At 37.5% G+C, this 17,054-nt stretch overlaps 1 protein-coding gene across 1 annotated transcript in view; it reads right to left on the bottom strand.

The window, feature by feature from the left end:
- The window catches only part of CRP (C-reactive protein), a gene marked incomplete at both ends in the record, with an annotated part of 107,415 nt that overhangs the window by 55,808 nt on the left and 34,553 nt on the right, over positions 1–17,054 (bottom strand). The window contains 1 exon segment of the mRNA XM_082657754.1: positions 4,136–4,295. Coding sequence (XP_082513880.1) covers positions 4,136–4,295 — 160 coding nt within the window.

Genomic DNA, 17,054 nt, shown 5'->3' with positions numbered 1-17,054 from the left:
CCTCCTCCAGTCAGTAACTCTTCTTGCCTGTTCACTTGATGCCAGCCCCTGTATGCCAGCTGTTGTACTATACTAGTGTAGTTTAAGGTACTGTATATAAGATTTAAAATGTTTTCTTTATTTTTTGTGTTTTTTTATGTATTATTTTGTACAATCTTATTAAGAAAATGTCTAAAAGATATATACCCAGCCCCACATGGCCCAGCAGCAAAGCAAGCAAGCAACATAGCTAAGAGACTGCAGATGTGCCTCTCGTTCTTGTGAGTTCTTACAAGAATCTATATTTGTAGGATAAAAATCTGCAGTGACCCTGGGAGAGACTAATGGGCTACTCCTTGCATTCTCTAGTTTGGCGAATTGGGAGGATGTGAAAGTGGGATCAGCCAGAAAATTTTAAACTATGAAATGAGATCATCTTTGGTTAGTCTACAATATAGTCCCTTAAGAATTTCAGAAAGGAGCTGACTTCTTGGGAAAGGCCACCTTTGCTTCTGGAGGAAAAAGAAAATTGTTTGAAGGTCCTTTTAACTTTCTGATGTATTTTTAGCCCTCCCATTGAACTTGGAAAAGATGTTGAAATAATCAAATGTAAAATGTTTCAGCTGAGCAGGCTGTGCTCTGTTAAGTGATGTAACTTGCATGTGCCGTTTAACATATCTTTATCAATGCAGATTGTATTCTAATAGGTAAGTTTATCTTCCCTGTGTGAGAGTTTCTTACTGATTCTTGGGAGGTCCGTGTGTTATTTTTCAAGTCCTTACCAAAAGAGGAGACTAGAAAAGATATTCACATTTAACGTTTCATCACTGGAGAAGAGTGAGAAAACAAATTTAGCCAGACTGTTGCCCCGACTGGACTTAATGTCCCTTAAGTGATGTTATTTAAGACAAAATAATCAGGATATTGTCAAAGGGACTGATGTCTGTCTACCACGGGAAGCCTAAGGATAAAACCACACCTCAGAATCGGTGTGTATTTCAGTTTCCCAAAGGAAATGAGCCATAATACTTATCCTAGTAGACGGGCAAGCTTTCACAGGTAAATCTTGGGGCTTCACCTGAAGAGAGTGGGAAACTATTCCGTATCCTTATGCTTCTAGAACCTGGGTCCTAGATTTAAAAGGTTGAGGTTCAAAGGTACTCAAAGGGGAGGGTACCCCTTTAATATGGGCTCAGGGATATCTGTATAGTAAAAGAACCCAGAGCCAGGCGAAGACTGGTCCAATAGGGCACCCATATAGAGCAGTTTGTGCCCCCAAACTCCCAAACTATATTCATCTGGGATTTATTCACTTTCCCTGTACATTCATTAATCTATTTTCTTATTCTCAAAGTTTCAGGTTAAAATTGGGTATTTCCTTGCAGTGAAGGTTTAAGGCAATAGCCAAGAGTTTGGTTTTTGTTTTTCTGGGGTATGGGGATTGTTTGGGTTTTTGCCTTGAAAATCCTCTAAAAGAATTTAGAAAAGTCTATGTACCTTCTCATACATTGTTAGTTTGGCAATTAAAATTTTTCATCACAAGTTTAAATAATTGTAAAGAACATAATTTCTGGCATATTATAAATACTGCCATTTTTAAATCAAACTGTTACATCATTTGTTAAATACATTCCACAGAATATTGAGATTCATATACTTCATCCATTTAAAAAAACATTAGCAAGGTCTATTTTAACAGTCAAAACTTTACATCACTCCTTTTCCTCCTAGAACTTATAGTTCCAATCCATTTCCCCATAGAATTTTATCATAATGTAAATTTTATTCTTGAAAGTATTTTATTGATCACCCTATCATAATTCTCTGCCACAAAAATAAGTAAATTAATGAAAACACATTTTATTTAATTTCCAGTGGCTATAAGGATCTAAATGCTAAAGAGTTTCTTCTAATTAGGTTACTATTCTAATTTTTATATGTAGGTGATTTTGATAAGTAATTTCAAATTTAAAACATATGTTCTTGCAGGAAGTGAATTTCTTAATGAGATAGATGTGGCTTTTTAAAATTAGTTCATATATACATAGATGAACATTTTTCATTACTAGAGACCATTTATCAATTTTATTGCATTTTATGTAAGCATTTGAGAAAACTGTTCATATATATAACTAGGTGCAAACACAAGGAGCTTTATTATAGTCACTCCCTTCATTTCCTTTCATTTTTTACAAGCTACATACAAAACAAAAGCAATAATCAACAAAAATTAATTTAAATCACCTATCCACTGACAACCCCTTTAAGTCTTCCTTCAGCTTTAAGGAAAGCAAAGAATTGGAACCACCTGAGTTGCAAAAGCCTTTGTTACCAATCCCTGCAGCCATTCACTTTCTCAATACCAGCACCAGTATTCTCAAGTGTTCCCTTGGTTGCCCCCTAGAAGAAAGCAAGCAACCTGGGGTGTTTACTGTCCACCCCAGGACAATGCACATAGTAAGATCCAGAATTGGTGAGACTGAGGCCTTTCCTTAACACAGTGTGAAAGTGAAAGAGTAGAAGGGGAAGTCGGAAAAGAGAACCTGCAGACCACTGGCATATTCTCAGGCAGATGAATTTTAGGAAAGAAAACATATGGAAATTGAGAATCCAGAATCGTTGTTCCTGTTACTCCTTGGAAGGCCAGGAAAATATTGCCCCAGGTTGAAAACAGGTGGGATAGGTGAAAGGGTAACACCCTGGTCTTGAGATAAATAAATGCTAACTGCAGAATGTTGAGGCACAGATGCCTAGCTGAGGTGGCAATGACATTCAAAGGATATTTGTGGAACTATTTATCATTCCAGAGATTCCCAGAAATATTTGGCAATAAAAAATGGATTTCTTGCAGTCGATGTGATGGGATCCCAGAGTGTTTGAGCATGTAATTGAAATAGCATCTGATTTTTAAATAGCAGGAAAAAGCTGTTCCCCTTATTCTCTCAATTACCCAAAAGCAACGTGGAGAAGAAAAACAAAATGGCAAACTATCGTCGATAAAACCTCAAGATATCCATTACTCTTAACATATTATATGAACCACAAGATATCTGTAACTCTGAACACAATATAAGTGTGGCTACCATATGCAATGAAGATAAAATTGGGGTGTAGGAAGATAACAAGGCAAGATGCATGTGGCTGCAAATAAGAAGAAAATAGGTAAAGAAAGCATCTTGGAATATACTTAAGAAATATGCAAAAGAAGAAAAACATTGAAAGGTACACCATATTCTTAAATAGAAAAACAACATGTTAATTTCAGCACTTTCATAATCTATGTTTTTATACAATCCCAATGAAACTACCAATAGGGTTTAAAATTAGGCAAGCTGACCATAATATTCCTATAGGAGAACACAGAATCAAAAATAATCAAGATTATAAAAAGGGAATGAGGAAGAAATGCTCTAGGAGATATTTAACCATATTATAAAAGCTAGAGTAATTAAAACAGTGTGGTGCTAATACATGAATAGACATATCAGTGAAACAGATTAGAAAGTCCAGAAACAAACCAAAAAAAATTTTTTTAAACCATACAGAAATTATAATAAAGGCTAATTTTCAAATTGGTGGAGAAAATATGGATTATTCAATGAATGGTGTTGGGACATCTGGGCAGCAAAGCATTAAAGAAGAAACACTTGGCTTAATACTTTATATTATATAATAGGAAAAATTCCAAATTGAGCAAATATTTAAATTTTAAAACCAAAACCATAAAAGCACTAGGAAAAAAATGGAAGAACATTTTTATCATCTCAAAGTTGGAAAGGCCTTTCTACAGGTGAAGAAAACCCCTGAAGTCACAAAAGAAAATATTGATAAACTCAACTCTGTAAAAATAATACATACACGGAAAAGTCACTATTATACCAAAAGATAAATGACAAACCTGGAGAAGTATTTCCAACTCACATTATATTCAAAAGCCTAATTTCTTTCTTGTATAAGAAACAAAAACGACAGCCAAAGAAAACAAGCGTGAACAAAAGATATCAAAAGACAATTCACAGAAAGGAAAAAAATCAAACAATTCTAAAAATTAAGAGGTATTCGACCTCAGTCACAGTAAGGAGAACGCTAATCAGAACTACAAGCTCTGAGTTTTCACCAGTCACGTTGGCAATGGGCAAAAAGTTTGAGAACTCACCGGAGTGCTCTGGTGGTCTTTGAGCAGCTGTAATCCGACTCCGGGCCCATCCTTCCATACTCTGGGATGCTGGAGCTGTGGCTGCTCACCGTGTCGCCGCTTTGCCATCTGGCGCCCGCATAGGTTCTACCAATAGAGGTACTGGTGGGGAGCAAGGAGGCTGAAAAAGGAAGAAAGGATGTGCTTCGCCCTCTCAACATCCTGCTCTGACCCACATTACCCCATCAACTTTTTTCACCTGTGGAGTCAGTGCTTAACCACTGCAGCAGCTGATTCCAGTTTGCAGTTTTTCCACTACTTGAAGAGTCAGCCTGACCTTTCCCCTTTCGGTGAACCATCGCTAACTGATTAGTGCTCCCTCCTCGAAGTCTGGTCCGGGTCCACAGTGTCCCTCCTCCAAGCTCACAGCACCAACGGAATAAAATCCTCCTGTAAAGAGGTCTGCATTTCAATACTGTAAGTTTCCCTCCTCTAAGCTTCTAAGTTTTATTTCAGCCTCTTCATTTGCTCCTCCAGCCTTAGAGATGGCGACTGCTTTTTGCAATTGCTACCTCCCTGGTACCTCAGTATTCTCTTCTTAACAATTTTGTACGGAGGTAACAGTTCTTCACATGAAACTCTGTTTCCGTCATTGGTATGGCATATGATTGGATCTTAACTGGTACAGTAGCCAAAGTTGTGGAGACATAGGCAGTCTCATACGTTATTGGCGTTAACTGATGCATACACACATACACACACACATACACACAGAAAGCTGACAATTTACCATTAATTTCACATTTAGGAATTTATCACAAACTTACTCATTTGTGTGTGAAATACTGTGTATAAAAGGAGGTTTATTGTAGCTTTGTTCATAAAAGCAAAAGATTGGAGGGGAAGCTAAAAGTTGATCAATAAGGGAATGTTAAATAAATTACAATGTATTCATTAGTGAAACACTTTGCAGAAATTAAATTTTTTTTTTATTTTACATATTGCCAGTTTATTTCTTTGTTCCAGTTTGACAGTATCAACATAATTGATTCTGAAACTGATATGATAGGTACTCAACAGTAATTTTTCTTTCAGTTGTTCTGGTTAGCACAGAGGAGGTTCTTTGTTGATGCCTTCCTAACAACAGCTTATATCTGGAATTTATGTTTTTTATACCATTTATATACAGTTATAGAGATTTAAAGTAAATGTTGGCAGCCGAAGACACATTTTTTTCCCTTCCTTCTGTCACTTACCTGCACAATTCAAGATACCTAACTGATCAAGGATTGTGTGATATAAAGGTAACAAAGCACAAAGGAGCCTATCTTTCTTGCCAAGGTGAGATGAAAGTATTCTAGGGAGATTTCCAGTTAATAACCTCTTGTTTTGGACATAATCAGTACTTTCTCTTTAAAAATGTGTTTTCAGTAGCTCGCCGGAAATAATGAGTTCACATTTCAGGCAAGAAATATATTGTCAAATGTTTGCCTTGATATCACTTGCAGGCCCTTGATATGAATCCCAGGCCAGACTAGCTGGAATCTGGATGGTTTCTAGCACAAGCGAGGATTAAAAATAAATTTTAAAAAGCTCTTTGCTGTACCAATATGGAATGATCTCCAAGATACTGGTAAGTGCAAAAAGAAAAGTGTGAAACAGTGTGTTTTTATGCTTCTGCTTGCATTTTTTAAGTTTAAAAGTATACATGTTTGTGTAGATTACTTCTGGAAGGACATACAAGAAACTGGATACCTAAGGAAGAGGGATGAGAGAGACATTTAAATTTGCTATATACCCTTTTGCACCTCTTAAATTTTGTAATATATACATGTATTACCTATACTAAAGAAAAAGGTAATGCAAAAAATCATTAAACTATCAAACGGGAGAGGGAAAAGAAATGCAGAGGATTTTATGGTTCAAAATTGCAAACTGTGCAAAAATGTTTACTCTCTCTCTCCCAAGGCCACATTAAAAAGATGTTAAAAGAACAAAAATGACATAAATTCACAACAATGAAGAGAACAGGAGGGAAGCTATTAGCAAGTGAAATATTTCTAAACATTTCTGGAAAAGGAAAAAGCAAATGAGAGGTTCTGAATCTGGGCAAAGGAAACCTGGAATATATGAGGAAGGAGAAGGGAGCTACAGAGCATAGGAGAGTCTACCCAGGAGAGTCTAGAAAAATGCCAGCCTGACTTCAAGACTCTGAGAACCACAGAACTAAAGCCTGAAAACTGTTAACAGCATCACCCCCAACTATCTCTTCCATATGGTTTGACCAGAATACTAGGCAGATAAGTATTTGGCCAAAAATCAATACATAAACAATGGGCACTTTTCTAAAAGAAACTGACCAAAATAGAACAAAGGGAGCTAGTCGTGGCCCTGGGGTCCCAAAGGTCTGGAAGCCCTTTAGCATCCTACTTAAGGATCCCCAGGCTAATGACTGTCTCCCCACTCACTCACCCGAAAAAAGAAAGTCCACCAGTGAACACACACACACACACACACACACACACACACACAACTTTTTCTATGATCTTAATTTTAACTATGATGCATAAAAAGTATTATTATGTACTTGGAAAAGAATGCAGCATGAAAATAAAGATTGAGATAATGAAGGAGAAAAGCAACACTGGAGGCAGCACAGATTATTTAGGGAGCAGAAGAGAACTTAAAAAGGAAACTCAAATATTCTCAGACATTATAATCTCATAGAATGAGAATGGGGGCATTGGTTCCCAACCCCCAGAGTTCCCCAGGTGAAGTCCAAATCTGACCCCTGAATGCAGAGGGCAAGGAGAGACTGAAGAAAGAGGCAGACCACTCCAAGTTGGTAGGTGGCAGATTTAATAAGCAAGAGAATTTACAGAGGCTTGTCTTTGGTGTCCACAAGATGAGTAGATCTCCACACCTGCCCACCAGAATCTTGAAAGTTTATATAGAGGCCTTAACAGGGTTCATTTGCATATGTAGTCCAAATGCTCTCAGCAACACATTGCTCTCTCCAGGCGCCATCCTTGAAAATGACTCCTAGTATGGGAAGGAGGGCTGAAGGTATTTACATTCCAAAGACAAGGGAGAGGTAAGAAGCCTCCAATTGCCCGGGGCCAGCTACTGGATCAAATGGTGGTCACATCCTCTCGATGACCTCCTCCAACAGGGGTGTTATGGAAAAGGAGCAATCAGAGAACCCAAAAAAAAAGCACTTAGAAATAAAAATACATAATTGCCAAATTTAAAAATATTAACAAAAAATTTGAATATAAAATAAAGAAACTGTCTCTGAAAATAGAATCTAAACACAAGGAGACAGAAAGCAAAGTCATAAAAACATCAACCCAGAAGTTCCAATATCCAGCCAATGTGAATTCTAGAAAGATAAAATGCAGAGTGGGTAATTATTAAAGAAATAATGTAAGAAATTCCCAGAATTAGGTAAACAACTTTCCAGACTAAAATGGTGCACTAATTGTGCAATAAAATAAACGAATAGAAAAATACCTACATCCAGTCCCACATTCTTGAAATTTTAGAACACCAAGTGTCAAGAGACTATCCTAAAATTTCCTGAAAGGAAAAAACAGTTCGCTCAATAATGAGAAGCAAATTGACATCAAACTTGGCAAATCAACATGTATTTTAAAACTTAAACCCTCCAAAGTAATAAAGCAAAAATTATTTTCAATTTAGAATTTGATAGTCAATCTATCAATTCAGTATGAGAAAACAATAATGACTTTTTTTTCAGACATGTAGAGACCCAGGGCATTTATCTCCCTTGTATCATACTCTTTCTTGGGAAATTACCTTAAGACATGCTCCAACAACTTTAAGATGTAAACCAAAAAAACAAAAGGTATGCAATCAAAAAACTGGGACTCCAGCCTAGGAGAGTAACAAGAGTAGGAAGACGCAAAATGACATCTCCTCAGCCAACCTAGAGAGTAATCAGCCCAGATGAGAAAAAAAGGATAGTTGGCTCCAAAAAAAGAGGTATCAATAGATCGGCGTGGGGTGGTAATGATAAAAAGATACCTTTGGTTTGACAGTATCATTACTGCTGCAAAGACAGACAATATAAGAAAAAAGGCAATTAGAAATTCAAAAAAAAAAAAGCTAGAAGGGAAATATAATCATAGCATATAATTTGGCTCTGCAGTGAACAATATTCACAAAATCATAATCATATAAACACTCCTGAGTTTCAGCTTTTGGAATCAATCTGTAGGCAAAGCTCATAACTTTTATTATGTTAATAAATTAGAAGTACTATTAAAATTTAGTAACCTAAAAATGCAGAAGAGAGAGGGAAGTGAAAAGGGGAGGAGGGAAGTAAAAGGAAGTGTAGGGATATTAATGTTTTCATCCAGTAAAATGTAAAGTGAGGAGTAAAGAGATAACTAGGTATAAGAGTGTCTATGATGACTAGAATTTCTAAAGTAAATGTTACAGAGTAGTCAATAGACTAACTAACATGGTGATGTACCTTCACTTGGGGGAAGTGGTCAATATGCGCTGACTCTACTTCTATCATTAAAGGATGTCTATACCTCTGGGACAGCATTAAACACACCAACATTCCATTTTAGGGGTCCCAGAAGGAGAAGAGAAAAAGAAAGGTACTGAGAAAATACTTGAAGGGATTATAGTTGAAAACTTCACTAATATGGGAAAGTAAATAGTTAATCAAGTCCAGGAAGCACAGAGAGTCCCATACAGGATAAATCCAAGGAGAAACATGCCAAGACACATATTAATCAAACTATCAAAATTAAATACAAAGAACAAATATTAAAAGCAGCAAAGGAAAAACAACAAATAACATACAAGGAAATCCCAATAAGGTTGACAGCTGATCTTTCAGCAGAAACTCTGCAAGCCAGAAGGGAGTGGCAGGACATTTAAAGTGATGAAAAGGAAAAACTTACAACCAAGATTTCTCTACCCAGCAAGGATCTCATTCAGATTTGACAGAGAAATTATAACCTTTACAGAAAGCAAAAGCTAAGAGAATTCAGGACCACCCACCAGCTATACAAAAATTCTAAAGGAACTTCTCTAGGCAGTAAACACAAGACAAGGAAAAGACCTACAATAACAAATCCTAAACAATTAAGAAAATAGTAATAGAAACATACATATTGATAACTCCCTTAAATGTAAATGGATTAAGTACTCCAACCAAAAGTTATAGACTGGCTGAATGGATACAAAACAAAACCTGTAAATATGCTGTCTACAAGATACCCATTTCAGACCTAGGAACACATACAGACTGAAAGTGAGGAGATGGAAGAAGATATCCCATGAAAATGGAAATCAAAAGAGAGTTGGAGTAACAATTCTCATATCCAACAAAATAGACTTTAAAATAAAGACTATTACAAGAGACAAAGAAGGACACTACATAATGATCAAGGGATCAATCCAAGAAGAAGATATAACAATTGTAAATATTTATGCACCCAACATAGGAACACCTCAATACATAAGGCAAATACTAACAGACATAAAAGGGGAAATCGACAGTAACACAGTCATAGTAGGGAAATTTAACACCCCACTTTCACCAATGGACAGATCATCCAAAATGAAAATGAATAAGGAAACACAAGCTTTAAATGATACATTAAAAAAGATGGACTTAATTGATATTTACAGGATATTCCATCCAAAAACAACAAAATACACTTTCTTCTCAAGTGCTTATGGAACATTCTCCAGGATACATCATGTCTTGGGTCACAAATCAAGCCTTGGTAAATTTAAGAAAATTGAAATCATATCGAGTACCTTTTCTGACCACAATGCTATGAGACTAGATACCAATTACAGGAAAAAATCTGTAAAAAATACAAACAGATGGAGGCTAAACAATACACTACTTAATAACCAAGAGATCACTGAAGAAATCAAAGAGGAAATCAAAAAATACCTAGAAATAAATGACAATGAAAACATGGTGACCCAAAACCTATGGGATGCAGCAAAAGCAGTTCTAAGAGGGAAGTTTATAGCAATACAATCCTACCTTAAGAAACAAGAAACATCTCAAATAAACAACCTAAACTTACACCTAAAGCAATTAGAGAAAGAAGAACAAAGAAAGCTCAAAGTTACCAGAAGGAAAGAAATCATACAGGTCAGGTCAGAAATAAATGAAAAAATAAATGAAGGAAACAGTACCAAAGATCAATAAAACTAAAAGCTGGTTCTTTGAGAAAATAAACAAAATTGATAAACCATTTGCCAGACTCATCAAGAAAAAATGGGGGAAGACTCAAATGAACAGAATTAGAAATGAAAAAGGAGAGGTAACAACTGACACCGCAGAAATACAGAGGATCATGGGAGATTACTACAATCAACTATACACCAATAAAATGAACAACCTGGAAGAAATGGACCAATTCTTAGAAAAGCACAACGTTCCGAGACTGAATCAGGAAGAGAAAGGAAATATGAACAGACCAATCACAAGCACTGAAATTGAAACTGTGATTAAAAATCTTCTCACAAACAAAAGCCCAGGATCAGATGGCTTCACAGGCAAACGCTAGCAAACATTTACAGAAGAGCTAGCACCTATCCTTCTCAAACTCTTCCAAAATATAGCAGAGGAAGGAACACTCCCAAGCTCATTCTATGAGGCCACCATCACCCTGATACCAAAACCAGACAAAGATGTCACAAAGAAAGAAAATTACAGGGCAATATCACTGATGACATAGATGCAAAAATCCTCAACAAAATACTAGCAAACAGAATCCAAGAGCACATTAAAAGAATCATACACCATGATCAAGTGGGTTTTATCCCAGGAATGCAAGGATTCTTCCATATACGCAAATCAATCAATGTGATAAACCATATAAACAAAATGAAGGAGAAAAACCATATGATCATCTCAATAGATGCAGAGAAAGCTTTCAACAAAATTCAACACCCACTTATGATAAAAACCCTCCAGAAAGTAGGCATAGAGGGAACTTTCCTCAACATAATAAAGGCCATATATGACAAATCCACAGCCAACATCGTCCTCAATGGTGAATAACTGAAACCATTTCCACTAAGATCAGGAACAAGACAAGGTTGCCCACTCTCACCAAAATTATTCAACATAGTTTTGGAAGTTTTAGCCACAGCAATCAGAGAAGAAAAAGAAATAAAAGGAATCCATATTGGAAAAGAAGAAGTAAAGCTGTCACTGTTTGCAGAAGACATGATACTATACATAGTGGATCCTAAAGATGCTACCAGAAAACTGCTAGAGCTAATCAATGAGTTTGGTAAAGTAGCAGGATACAAAATTAATGCACAGAAATCTCTTGCATTCCTATACACTAATGTTGAAAATTCTGAAAGAGAAATTAAGGAAACACTCCCATTTACCATTGCAACAAAAAGAATAAAATACCTAGGAATAAACCTACCTAAGGAGACTAAAGACCTGTATGCAGATAGTTATAAGACACTGATGAAAGAAATTAAAGATGATACAAATAGATGGAGAGATATACCATGTTCTTGGATTGGAAGAATCAACATTGTGAAAATGACTCTACTACCCAAAGCAAGCTACAGATTCAATGCAATCCCTATCAAATTACCACTGGCATTTTTCACAGAACTAGAACAAAACATTTCACAATTTGTATGGAAACACAGAAGACCCTGAATAGCCAAAGCAATCTTGAGAAAGAAAAACAGAGTTGGAGGAATCAGGCTCCCAGACTCCAGACTATACTACAAAACTACAGTAATCAAGACAGTATGGTACTGGCACAAAAACAGAAATAGAGATCAATGGAACAGGATAGAAAGCCGAGAGATAAACCCACGCATATATGGTCACCTTATCTTTGATAAAGGAGGCAAGAATATCCAATGGAGAAAAGACAGCTTCTTCAATAAGTGGTGCTGGGAAAACTGGACAGCTACGTGTAAAAGAATGAAATTAGAACACTCCCTAACACCATACACAAAAATAAGCTCAAAATGGATTAAAGACCTAAATGTAAGGCCAGACACTATAAAACTCTTAGAGGAAAACATAGGCAGAACACTCTATAACATAAATCACAGCAAGATCCTTTTTGACCCACCTCCTAGAGGAATGGAAATAAAAACAAAAATAAACAAATGGGGGCTTCCCTGGTGGCGCAGTGGTTGAGAGTCTGCCTGCCGATGCAGGGGACACAGGTTCGTGCCCCGGTCTGGGAAGATCCCACATACTGCAGAGCGGCTGGGCCCGTGAGCCATGGCCGCTGAGCCTGCGCGTCCGAAGTCTGTGCTCCAAAACGAGAGAGGCCACAGCAGTGAGGGGCCCACGTACTTCAAAAAAAAATAAAAATTAAATAAAAATTAAATAAACAAATGGGACCTAATGAAACTTTAAAGCTTTTACACAGCAGAGGAAACCATAAACAAGACCAAAAGACAACCCTCAGAATGGGAGAAAATATTTGCAAATGAAGCAACGGACAAAGGATTAATCTTCCGAATTTACAAGCAGCTAATGCAGCTCAATATCTAAAAAACAAACAACCCAATCCAAAAATAGGCAGAAGACCTAAATAGACATTTCTCCAAAGAAGATATACAGATTGCCAACAAACAGATGAAAGAATGCTCAACATCATTAATCATTAGAGAAATGCAAATCAAAACTACAATGAGATGTCATCTCACACGGGCCAGAATGTCCATCATCAAAAAATCTACAAATAATAAATGCTGGAGAGGGTGTGGAGAAAAGGGAACCCTCTTGCACTGTTGGTGGGAATGTAAATTGATATAGCCAATATGGAGAAAAGTATGGAGGTTCCTTAAAGATCTAAAATTAGGACTACCATTTGACCCAGCAGTCCCACTCCTGGGCATATACCCTGAGAAAACCATAATTCAAAAAGAGTCATGTACCGCAATGTTCATTGCTGCTCTATTTACAATAGCCAGGACATGGAAGCAACCTAAGTGTCCATTGACAGATGAATGGATAAAGAAGATGTGGCACATATATACAATGGAATATTACTCAGCCATAAAAAGAAATGAAATTGAGTTATTTGTAGTGAGGTGGATCGACCTAGAGTCTGTCATACAGAGTGAAGTAAGAGAAAAACAAATACCATAGGCTAACACATATATATGGAATCTAAAAAAAAAAACATAGTCATGAAGAACCTAGGGGCAAGTCGGGAATAAAGACAGAGACCTACTAGAGAATGGACTTGAGGACACAGGGAGAGGGAAGGGTAAGCTGGGACAAAGTGAGAGAGTGGCATGGACATATATACTCTACCAAATGTGAAAGAGATAGCTAATGGGAAATAGCCGCACAGTACGGGGAGATCAGCTCAGTGCTTTGTGACCACCTAGAGGGGTGGGATAGGGAGGGTGCGAGGGAGGGAGACACAAGAGGGAAGAGATATGGGAACATATGTATGTATATAACTGATTCACTTTGTTATAAAGCAGAAACTAATACACCATTGTAAAGTATTGTATTCCAATAAAGATGTTTAAAAAAATAAATAAATAATAAAAATTTTTTAAAAAGGAGGTCTATAGATAATGTCTAAAACTTACAAAGTAAGAAATAGCAACGTGAGACTTTTAGAGAAATGGAGGCTACCTCCGTAAAAACATAAATAATTGGAAAATTTCAAAGTGATTGCCTATGTGGAGTGGGACTGGGGGTAGAATGGTGAGGCAAGAGACTTGCTTTTCTTTAAAACTCTTCATCTTTAAAGCTATTTTCTTTAAAACTATTTCATCTTTTAATTGTGAGCATATATTAGTTGGATAAAATGCATATATATCCATTAAATTTTGAAGGTAGTGTTACTTCACATATTTGTAAGGTTTTGGACATTAGGGTTTCATATAGATGGGGGAAATGTGAATAGGACCAGTAAATATCTTATGAGGTCATTTAAACCGAACTAATAATCTTTAGTTTTCTAGTTTAGTTTTTCAACCATTTTCTTCAAGGATCTCAATGAAAAGAATGGAGCATTTGAAAACTCTACGAAATTTCCTAGCAACTCACAAATAAAGCTGTTCCTTGAATTCCCAAAATGTTAGTGGGTTAAGATAGGAAAAAAAACACTGAATAAGACATGAGACCTGGATTTAGACCCCACTTCTGAATCTGACTCGCCATATGGCTTTTAGAAAAGCCATCCTCCTACCTTAACCTTGGTAAGCTCCTCTGCAAAGTGAGAAGATCGCTCTAGATTATTGGATCTCAAAGGAGGTGCTGTACTGTGGGCAAGTGGATAAAAGAGTAAAGGATTTCCCGAAAAATTCAAAACGCATTCCAGTTTGCATTGCTCTCATTCTTAGTATTTCCTCGTAGGCACATCATATCCTTTTACTCATCTGTAACTTACAAAGCCTTTTTTGTATTGGGTGTGCAGGACACATTTACAGTGGGGATTCCCACCACAGTAATCTCCTGTAGGCAGCTGATTATCTCCTCTGTACTACAAATGTCAGAGAAAGCAACCCACTGTCAGTATCCCCTCATGTCTTGTACTGATGCCTCTAGGAACTGCTACCTTTCTCTCGCCCTCCTTTAAGTGTCCCTGTGTTTTTCATAGTGGATAGAGCTGAAATGGCACTAGGCATCTTCCACACTAATATTCACCATCATCATTCTTCCTTTTTTGTTCTTTATTGCCATTCTCTTTTCTTTCTCTCACTCTTCTGTTGCTTCCTACAGCTTGACCCTAGTTCAGCTCCTACTGGGTGACACTGACTGAAGGTCATTCTGCCCTTGACACCAAGTGTGTATAATTCTATACTCCCTCCTGCAAAAACTAGGAGAGTGGCTGCTTCTAGTGTTTTTCTATCTCCTACAAGGTCTCTCTTTGGTTGACTCATCCTGGGTCCCCTTCCTCAGTCCTAGGACCTCCTCCAGACATTGACCTCCCGCATCCTTTCAAGTGAGGCCACAGCACACACTATTTACCTCTCAGCAAAAGCCACGTTTAACTTTCTGTCAGAGAAAATACAGACTTATTTTTTTTAATAATTTTTTTTATTTTTATTTATTTATTTTTGACTGCGTTTGGTCTTCGTTGCTGTGCGCGGGCTTCCTCCACTTGCGGCGAGCAGGGGCTACTCTTCATTTTGGTGTGCAGGCTTCTCATTGCAGTGTCTTCTCTTGTGGCGGAGCATGGGCTCTAGGGGTGCGGGCTTCAGTAGTTGAAGCACATGGGCTTAGTAGTTGTGGCTCATGGGCTCCAGAGCGCAGGCTCAGTAGTTGTGGTGCACAAGCTTAGTTGCTCCGTGGCATGTGGGATCTTCCTGGACCAGGGCTTGAACCCACGTCCCCTGCAATGGCAGGCGGATTCTTAACCACTGTGCCACCGAGGAAGCCCTACAGGCTTATTATTGATGAACACCCTAGACCCGAATCCTAATCCCAAACATTCTCCCAATGCTGTATTTTCTCTTTCTTCAAGCATAAGGCCCCTATACCATCCTGGGTACAATTTGGAACTGACAATACATAAAATGCCACTATAAGCTGGTGCTCCTGAAGTGCCTTTAGTCCACTGAACTCAACATCCCAAGAGAAAGAATACTACTGAAGCCTTTCTCTTGATGCACAGAAACAGAATCAAAAGATGTTCTGAAAAAAAAGTAAAAGGTGTTCTGGGCTTACTTTTTTTCTTTTAACTAAATAGCAAGTATGGATAAACTCACCTCTACTCAGAAGAAAGAGAAAAAGATAAAGGAAAAAATAAGTTCTAAGAAAAATATTGAACACAAAAGAAGGAATAAAAACATAAACAGACACTTCTAAACATTTGCCCCAGAATATATTATACTATTTGATAACAGCTTATTTGCCCTCTGGTAGAAACAAGAGAAAATTAGGTCCCTGGCTTGATGGAAGACAATCTTTAAACCTTCCCAGGTTTTCTTCTCTTTTTATTCAATTGGAGACCTCAACTTCCTTTGTTGTCCTAATTATAAAATTTTATGATTAATAATATCCTTTCCTACACCCTGCACTTTTATCCCTTTAACTCAAGGAAAAAGTCTAGATCAGTGCTGTCCAATACAGTAGCCACTAGCCACATGTGGCTATTTAAATTTAAATCAATTAAAATTAAATAAAATGTAGAACGCAATTCCTCAGTCACCCTAGCCACATTTCAGGGACTCAGTAACTACATGTGTCTAGTCGCTACCATATTGGACAGCACAAATTAGAATATTCCCATCATTGCAGAAAGTTCTACTGGACAGTGCTGGTTTAGGGGAATTCTCATTTCAGTGAAGGCTGATTAAAGTCCCTTTGTAATAATGGTATAGAAAGGTAACATCGCCACAGAGGATTTAAAAAACTCGGAACCAAAATGGCTTGCCCTTTTAGATGAGGTTAAAACTCTCAGTTTTATAAAGCAAGATGCAAGCAGTCCACATGTGAAGGATTGGAGCACTGACTTGGATGTATGTGTTTATGGACACTGTGAGATGGAACAGGAAGAGGATTATTGAAATATTATTGATAAATAATAAGTCTGGCATATATAAGCTGAATGGACAGTACTCATGTTACCGACCAAGGTTCTTGGCCTGCTTAATCAATAGAAATTTATCAGAGGACAGACAGGGAATTCCGGCAAGGCTTTATTGGGACTTGTGCTGTAGCACGAGGGAGCGAAAACAGGTACCAGGTTTCCTTGCTTGCTCCCTGAGTAGGGGGCGAGCTGGTTCCTTATATGGGGTGAGGGTAGGGGTGGGTCTAGGGGTTGGGCCAGAGGCGTGGCTTAGGAGGTGTGCCCACCCCCTTTGTGGTGCTGTGTGCAGGGTGCTATGTGCACGCACAGTACCCTGCTTTTTCTCCTGGCTCCTCAGAAGTGGCAGTTGCGTTTTTGTATCTTGTTGTTCATAATTTGCCCCG

Source organism: Grampus griseus (assembly GCF_964374135.1).
Source record: "Grampus griseus genome assembly, chromosome: 1".
Taxonomy (NCBI): Eukaryota; Metazoa; Chordata; class Mammalia; order Artiodactyla; family Delphinidae; genus Grampus; species Grampus griseus.
Note: the sequence above shows the minus strand (reverse complement) of the source record. Positions and strands in the feature narration are given on the sequence as shown.